Below are 9,365 nucleotides of genomic sequence, written 5' to 3'. Positions count from 1 at the left end.
GAAACTCTTGACAAGACTCTAGTCCACGTCAAAAGTCACTGCATGGTGCCCACAGCATTAACATTTACATCCATAGATGTGTATTGATAAATTTCTTCACTACAAAAACAAATATTTTAACTGCTAAAATAGTGCTCAATACATTATAAGAGAGATATACAAATTTTAAAACAGAACCTGAAACATGTTTTGTTACTGTTTGATGAACTATATTGTCTTGTGATTTGTTTAGATGTTGAGAACAAGAGAAAGCTTTTAGTTCCTGATCAGCCAGAGAATGCCAAGATCTTAAGGATATCTCTCATCGGAGCACCAAATGCTGGTAAATCAACCTTAACCAATAGCTTGATGAACTGGAAGGTAATATTGTTAAACATTTCAAAATAGTTAAGGATGTATGAAACACCATAAAATAACAATGTCATATCATAACAACCAATTATGAATAAGAGTACGAAACTAGATTTGGTTCTTACATGGAAATAACACACACAAACATAGGTCACAACCATGTGAATGCATACCGTTTAAAATTGTTGAGGATGCTAGTTTCGTTTTACTTTGTTTACAACAGAACATCGATATCCGATATATATGTCCATGTTAACAAGGGCTGCAACGATTCACCGAAGAATCAATGTATTTCGTTGGATAAAAATGATTGTGATGTATCGGCACAATTAATTCCCAGCCCCTTTAATAACAAATGATACAGAATCCTTGTGTGTTTAAAAAATTGTGTCATGTTTTCCTTAGTTCTAAATGTTAGTAATTTTACAAATTTTCTCGTTGCTTATCCAATAAATCAATCGCGATTATTATCTCTATAAATCATATCATTGGATGAGTGTATAGAAGCGCAACTTCAAGAATCATTGCAGCCCTACTGTTAACAGTTTAAAAAAGTAGTTAAGTTTGGGTCAGGTCTTCAAAATATGAGGTGACCTAAGTTTGTTTGCTGATTCTGGTAACTAGATCAGGCGCAAAGTTTTATATGCCTTCTTAAGGCCACATGATCGGTCTGTGATGTTTATCGCCGACTTGAATGTTGAGTAAAATCTTGCATGTGCTTTCTCCAAATAGTTTTATCGCCTGCAAGACAGACCATCATCATCCAATCCGATTCATTTTCCTGTAAATTGATTATTGACATAAGAAATCGCCTGTGCCGGTTGGTGAGACCCAGAAGACTCTTTGTCGGCGACAAAAATCGCCGACCAAGACCGTTCATGTGCTTTCATGTGTCTGATTATAACTTATCTTTGTTTTTTCTAATATTTTTGATCTACAATTAGTATACCATGGAGACTTAAACTATCAGAAAATAAAGAAGATAAATTGTAATCTGATTTGAATTGATTGAGTTTAGATATGTTTCTATTTGAAGTTAGCTTGATATAATATATTTTTTGTTGGTTTTATTAGGTGAGCTCGGTTTCAAACAAAGTTCATACCACTAGAAAAAATACATTAGCTGTCTGTACAGAAGATGAAACACAAATTGTAAGTTTTTTGAAATTTTATTCGTTTCATGTATTATTATCATTAAAACTTTTTACTGATTTTTACTCTCACATCTTAAGGGATGAGTATGTATATAATTATCACCATGTCCCTTTCTTTACATTTCCGCGGTAATCTGTGTACATATTTTGACCCATCAAGCATAGTAGTGCTAAAAGGACAGATTCACCATTTGTTTGACCAATCATAACTTAGTCTCAGAAATGGTAATATTATTAGCAAAGCAAATCAGTAATAGTGTTCACAGCTCACTATTTAAATTTGAGCCTTCAAATCCATGTGTATCTAGAATTATCCACTTAAAATTAAAAATTAAATAAAAAGGTTGAAGTATATTTGAAGAAATTTTCTGATTTTCGTGCAGTTCTAGTCATTCTGAAGACTGTTTACATATATCCATATATTTTTTTTGTAGATATTTCTTGATACACCTGGTGTGTTAGATCCTGCCAAGAGAAAAAGGTATGTTTTTATTTTCTCATACAGAAAATCATCTTAAATATATTTTCTTTCTCCAAGCCTTCTTCAAACTAAAACTTACATTCCACATATAGTGTAGCTCTTGATTGGAAAGTTTTGAGCAGGTTCTGAGCGGATATAGCACATACAAAATTTTCCCATCCACTTCCTTCTCCACTGTTTTGAATTCTTGTTTGAATTTGGGTAATTTGGAGAGAAGAGTTATTTCAAAAATATCAATAAAGGCTTATGTGATGTAAATAGTCTTTTCCGGATGTCTTTTTGATCAGAATATTTAATAAAAATTCCTCATATTTTTATGTTTGTCAATTTGAGTTAATGAGTAGAATTCAATATTCACATCAAACGTATGTTCCAAAATATGGAATTGTTTCAGACATAATTTAGAAGCTAGTATGGTAACGGATCCAGAAGAAAGTGTATCAAAAGCTGATATGAGTAAGACTTTTTATACTCCTACATAATAATTTGTATGTATTTTGTCATCTTTGTCCAACTGTCTATAATTGACTTGATAAAGTTGTAGAAATACTATTTCTATCTGATTTTTATACATCCAAATTAATATTTGGGTGTTTATTGTAAATCACCCTGTTGGTCCGTCCGTTCACATTTGGCTTGTGTTCACTCTACAGGCAACAATTCTTTACAGATTCTTTTGATTTTTATTTTGTTGATTAATGTCATTCTGAAGATTTTCGTGATGATCTGATACTTTTTCACTGAAAAATTGTGTTCAACTTAGCTTTTTCACTCTAAGCAACTTTTGCCAGACTTCATTCAACAATTCTTTATGGATTCTTTTGATTGTTTTATGCCCACACGTAGTATGGAAGCATATTGTCAACCGCCGGTCTGTTCACAATTGGCTTATGCTCACCGTACAGGCTACAAACAATGATTTGTACTTGCCTGAAAGAAGTTTGCAAATAGACATAACGTGGGCCACATTTTTTCACAAGATTCAGCAAGCAGGTGTTTTCTGTTTCTTGTTCCAGACATCTCAACTATAATTTCATATGATAAAATACGTATCAATATATAGTCATTATAATACAGCTGATGTGCTATATAGCATACATTGAATTCATAAAAATTAATAGCGTAAAAATTACAGAAAGTTGCCATTGTGCATCTCATTTGTAGTGATTGATGATTGTTTTTTTCAGTTGGTGTGTTAGTAGATGTTTCTGATACTTGGACAAGAACAGCACTGAATAAATATGTTTTAAAAATATTACATTTAAATAAACATATACCTTCAATTCTCATATTAAATAAGGTAATCTTTTCTTTTTCTGCTAGAGACTTGCACCACTAATGCAATTAGTAACTGAATTGCCTAACAAGCATAGAATTTGGCTGAAAGTATTAACAATCCGAACTGTTAAATAAAACTCAAAATCCAAACAACATTATTGTGAAATATTAGTAGCAGCTAATGAATTAGGAAATATATCAATAGTAAGTGAGTAAATATTTCATAATTGAAAATTTAAATTATTTCATAATGAAAAGTGGTATCAGGTGTCTAGAAGAATAAACATACTATTGTGTCTCTTTGTTTATAGTATTATATAATTCATTATGAGTTAATACTTCTGCAACATGTGTTTCAGATGTAAAAACTTTTGCATGAAAATATTGATTATTGAGATCTGACATCATATGAGTTATGTTGAAGAGACAGGTTCAATATTTTTGGGAGTTAAATGGAATCTTGAATATATTTAAATAGTCTTCAGAAGTATTAGAAATGTATTGAAATTGCATAATTCCTTCAAAAATACCTCACTTTCTATTCCTATAGATGTCTTCTTTATATAGAAGTCGTCTTTTTAACTTTGAAATGCGGATAATTCTGGACACTCAAGGATTTGAAGGTTCAAATGTCGACAGTGAGCTATGAACTCTACTACTGACTGGCATAGCTAACAAAATTCCTCTTTCTGAGACTAAGGTACAATGGGTCAACCAGATGGCAAACCTGGCTCATTTTTGCATGGAATTGCTAAATTCTCAAACTAAAGAGAATAATATGTATTTTTTGCAGGTAGATTTAGTTAAACATAAAGGTGTATTACTGAAAATATGTCAGAAATTATTAAATGATAGATGTGGAGGCAAACCATTATCGGTTAATTCTGATGATAATAAAACTAGCAAAGAAGTTACACTTAAAGAGATGTTATCACAATATCATGATAGACAGAGTGAGAAAGGTAATGTTTTTTTTTTTTTGCACTAGCTATTTGTACCATCACATTACGTGTTCTCTATGGCTTCTAACAACGGTACAGATAAGATAAGAACAGTATCCGTGCTAGTTTTTGGGTTTTTTTTATAGCGTAAAGCCATTTTGTTTGTCAAGAATGATATTAAATTACTTTGCTCGGTTTAGGTAGGGATGTCCATATATTTTCAAATGCCTATTTTGGAAGTTGCATAATATGCTAATAACATCCAAGGGGTTTTAAGTGTTATCGCTTGGCGTAATCCAAAAGGTCTTAGCCAATGAAATCGCAATCAAAATGTTGCCACACCAAGTGGTGATATTCCCCAACAGTGACTTCCTTTTTTCAGGTTGACTTCGTTTATTGTAGATATGAAGTGCTTTGACTTCTTTGTCACTGTCTGATTCGTCCGCCATGTTGTCTTCTTCCCTAGCAAGTGTGCCTCCACCTACGCTCATGAGGACATAATACAACGCAGCCTATTATGAATGGTCATTTTCAGGCAAACTCTTGACACAATTTGACGTTGCGTGAAAATGCCTCATAAATAACGTATGTGGACATGAGCCTTTATTTTTATACCAGCAGGTCATGAATTTGTTGATCTTAGTGACTTTGTTATCTACAATAAATCTTTTTATACACACATAAGATGGGCGTATATTGTAATCACCCTGTCGGTCCGTCCGTCCGTTCACATTTGGTTCATACTCACAGGCTACATTTCTTAACAGATTCTTTTGATTTTGATTTTGTGTGTCAATGTTATTATGAAGATGATCCCTATTGATTTTCTTGATGATCGGATAATTTTTCACCGAAATATCGTGTCTGACCTGACGTTTTACTTTATTAGCTATATTGTGCAACTCGTGCTCACTCTACAGGCTACAATTCTTTACAGATTCTTTTGATTTTGATTTTGTGTGTCAATGTCATTATGAAGATGATCCCTATCGATTTCCGTGATGATTGGATAATTTTTATTAGAATGGAGTGAGACACGATATTTCAGTGAACAATTATCCGATCATCACGAAAGTCGATTTTTCACCGAAATATCGTGTCTGACTCTATTAGCTAATGGAGTAAAACGTCAAGTCAGACACGATATTTCGGTGAAAAATTATCCGATCATCACGAAAATCGATAGGGATCATCTTCATAATGACATTGACAATCAAAATCAAAAGAATCTGTAAAGAATTCTAGCCTGTAGAGTTAGCACAACGTTTCACTTTATTAGCTATATTATGATCATTTATACTGATGAGATCTTGGTCAAGTTTAAATTTGATGATTTTTCAATGAACGTTTTTTGAGTTATTGCCTTTTGACTAAAGAAACATGCGTCTGAATTTGTTTGTGAATACAATAGAGACTACAGTTTTCAACTGATTTTAATGAAATTTCCTGTAATCATTTATATTGATGAGATCTTGGACAAGTTTGAATTTGATGATATTTCGATGAAAGGCTTTACTTTGTGTACTACAATTTTCAATTGATTTTAATGATGCATGGTGTGATCATGTATATTGATGAGATAATTTGATGTATTTGGGTTATTGATATTGATTTTTAAAAATTTGGTGGAATTTCTCAGCATAAATAACTGTCAGTAAATATATATATCATTGAATTCAAACTATTAAAATTCATACTTTAATCAGTAATGATTGTTTTATCATTTCTGACAGTTGCCAGTGGGCGTATGTTAGCTTGCCTGGCAAGCTATCTTTTGGTAATACTTAACTAAGAAAAAAATCCCAGATGTTAAGAAACGCAGTTAATTGATTGGACAATAAAACTAAATTTGAAATCTGTTTTACTGATTAACCAATCAGATCACTATAATCATCTCAAGTTAAAGTTTTTGTTTTTAGGCCTAAGGTGGAATATAACAATTACCTTGAAATTTGTCTGTTCTGCAAAATGTCATTCATATGTCTGATTTCAAATAAAAAGAAACAGCTAAACTGAATACATTGTATTCCTATTCTATAATAGTTCCATTTTATATGCTTAGTATTCAGATAAATAGTTAAATTCCTTTTCTTGTCTCTAAATTTATTTCTATCTTTGTCTTTAAATTCTTTTCTGTTTCTATCTTTGTCTTTAAATTCTTTTCTGTTTCTATCTTTGTCTTTAAATTCTTTTCTGTTTCTATCTTTGTCTTTAAATTCTATTCTGTTTCTATCTTTGTCTTTAAATTCCTGTTTCTATCTTTGTCTTTAAATTCTTTTCTGTTTCTATCTTTGTCTTTAAATTCTTTTCTGTTTCTATCTTTGTCTTTAAATTCCTGTTTCTATCTTTGTCTTTAAATTCTTTTCTGTTCCTATCTTTGTCTCTAAATTCTTTTCTGTTTCTATCTTTGTCTTTAAATTCCTGTTTCTATCTTTGTCTTTAAATTCTTTTTTTTTTTGTTTTTTTCTTTATCTTGATATCCATTCTTTGTCTTTAAAATTCATGTCTTTATATTCATGCCTTTATATTCATTTCTTTGTCTTTATTTCTTTGGTCTTTAATTCATGTCTTTAAATTCTTTTCTGTTTCTATCTTTGTCTTTAAATTCCTGTTTCTATCTTTGTCTTTAAATTCTTTTTTTTTGTTTTTAAATTCTTTCTTTATCTTGATATTCATTTCTTTGTCTTTATTGCTTTGTCTTTAAAATTCATGTCTTTATATTCATGTCTTTATATTCATTTCTTTGTCTTTATTTCTTTGGTCTTTAATTCATGTCTTTATATTCATTTCTTTGTCTTTTATTCATGTCTTTAAATTCATATCTTTGTCTTTAAATCATGTCTTCATATTCATTGCTTTAGATTCATGTCTTTGTTTTAAATTCATTTCTTTGTTTTTATTTTTGATTAGGTCAAATGGAATATTATGAAGATGATGGCTATGATAGACAAGATCGCTATAATGATCGCTATAATAGAAGAAGTTCCTATAATGATTATGATGATGAACGTTACAATGATAGGATTCATATCCCAGAAGAAAAACTACGGCCATTTTTAGCCAAAACAAGAGATAAAGTAGATTACTATCGCCAACAGAAAGATGAAGAAAGAATGTCAAGATCAAATAGTTTACATGTACTTGATGATATAAGATATAGACTTACTCTGTTATCTGTGGATTTAAATCCAGCTTTAGATAGTGTAACACAGAAATTAGTAGAGGACAGTGAAATTGATGAGAGACAACTGAACAGAGAACTGGAAAATGAAACCGGATGGTCACATTTTTCCAATGTTTTTATGGTGGCGGCTAAAAGAGATGATGGTGTAAAAGAATTAAAAGTGAGGTTTATTGCTAATTGTCTGAGTCAGAATACATTAAAGGTTAAGTTTGACTTGTACAGATGATGGGGGATATCTTACAGTTATTTTTTCCAACATAAACTTGTACTTTGAAATATCTATGCAAGTCAAACATGTCCTTTAATAAGATAACTTCTGTTTTTTATACGCCCACACGTAAGTATGGGCGTATATAGTGGTTGCCCCTGTCGGTCCGTCTGTTCACATTTACCTCGTGCTAACTATACAGACTACAATTCTCTATTGATTCTTTTGATCTTTTGTATGTGTGTCAAAATCATTATGAAGTTGTGCACTATTGAATTTGGTGAGGATCCGATGATTGTCTTGAGAGATATCGCATAAAACTCTGATATCGTGTTTTTTCACTTTTTTGGCTCATGCTCACCCTACAGGCTACGATATAGAGTTTGTTTTACAGTTCACATTTAGCACTTTATCAAGCTGCTGGTGGGTGTATTTGCTTGCGAGACTTGCCGCAAGCCTATGTTTTTCCTATAGATCCAGTTTATTTTCCTTGTCTTCAGAACAGCAATTAACACTGGAGTCTTCAGAAATCCCAGACTTCCTCTTTTTACAGGAATTCCTTCCTTTATTTTTTTATTGACAGTGGTATTTTTATTATATCTTGGAATAAAATAACTTTTTGGATTAAAGGATGAAAAGATAACTGTATCCATATATAGACAATGACTTCCAAAGCATCTTAAAATGGTAAAATCTCCCAGTGGCCCTCTTGACCCTCAGCTGATCTTTTCCATTACCTCTATTTTTTTCTTTAATGGGATCCCTGACACAATTTATAATTTTTTGCCTTCCACTTAAGCTTAATTTAAACCTTTTCAGAAAGAATCTTAGAAAGGTGCCATTCTTTGTCAAATTTTACAGCGTAAAGTGCCAGCTGAACTGTACTTATATCCAAAATGATTTCTTATTTTAGGAATATTTAAAAGGTATGGCTAAGCCAGGGGACTGGCAGTACCACAGTAGTATAGTTACTGATAAATCACCACAAGAAGTAGCTATATCACTTGTCCAAGAACAATTATTAGAACATTTAGCATTAGAAATACCATACAAAATATTACCGGTAGGTAACATAGAATAAAGATATGGTTATTCCATTTCAAATCACCTAGTGGTTCTCACGTGATTGTACCTGGTGGTTCCCACGTGATTGTACCTGGTGGTTCCTCTGTGATTTTACCTGGTGGTTCCCACATGATTTTTCTGAAAATTCACAGGTGATCCTATGACCAATACCAATGGTATACATATCTTTGGTATAGGAACTCTTTTTCAAAAGAATCTGTGTGGGTCATGTGGGAAAATTTTATAAATTGGATGATTTAAGACGGAATGACCCATATCTAAGTTTACATTTGAAACGTTCTCATTACAGTCATATGTCCCACAATCAAATTATAATTTTCATTCTGAAGTCTGTGGTTCTTGCATTTCCACTTAAACTAACGCATTTTATGACGTCACCAGAGGGGAACTGCATAGATATAAATAGTAGCTTCCAGTAGCTCCCCACTGAAATTGCAAGAACAGACCTCGGAATGGAGCAAATTGATGCTATCAGTGTCCCTGATACACATAAAAAGTTTAGAAAACCTCGTTACACTAATTTTAAGAGTTTTCTAAAATTTGTATCTGTATCGGGAACACTGATAAAATCAATACACACTATTCCAATTTTCTGTCAGATTTCTGTGGTTCCTGCAATTCCACTAAAACAAAGTGTTTGATCACAAAGGTTGTTATGTGATAAAGCATAATTTATGATTAA

The 9,365-nt window shown here is 31.8% G+C and overlaps 1 protein-coding gene across 1 annotated transcript; it reads left to right on the top strand.

Moving 5' to 3' along the window:
- Positions 1-267: 267 nt before the first annotated feature.
- LOTGIDRAFT_136786 (hypothetical protein) lies at positions 268-8,678 on the top strand (the record flags this gene model as incomplete). The annotated part of the gene is made up of 8 exons (XM_009046958.1): positions 268-360; positions 1,426-1,503; positions 1,940-1,986; positions 2,381-2,442; positions 3,174-3,286; positions 4,058-4,226; positions 7,464-7,549; positions 8,511-8,678. Coding segments are annotated over 8 exons (816 nt in total), but the record flags the coding sequence as incomplete, so codon positions are not given.
- Positions 8,679-9,365: the final 687 nt, after the last annotated feature.

This window comes from Lottia gigantea (genome assembly GCF_000327385.1).
Source record: "Lottia gigantea unplaced genomic scaffold LOTGIsca_109, whole genome shotgun sequence".
Classification (NCBI taxonomy): domain Eukaryota; kingdom Metazoa; phylum Mollusca; class Gastropoda; family Lottiidae; genus Lottia; species Lottia gigantea.
The sequence above is the reverse complement of the archived record's forward strand: the minus strand, read 5'-3'. Positions and strand labels throughout refer to the sequence as shown.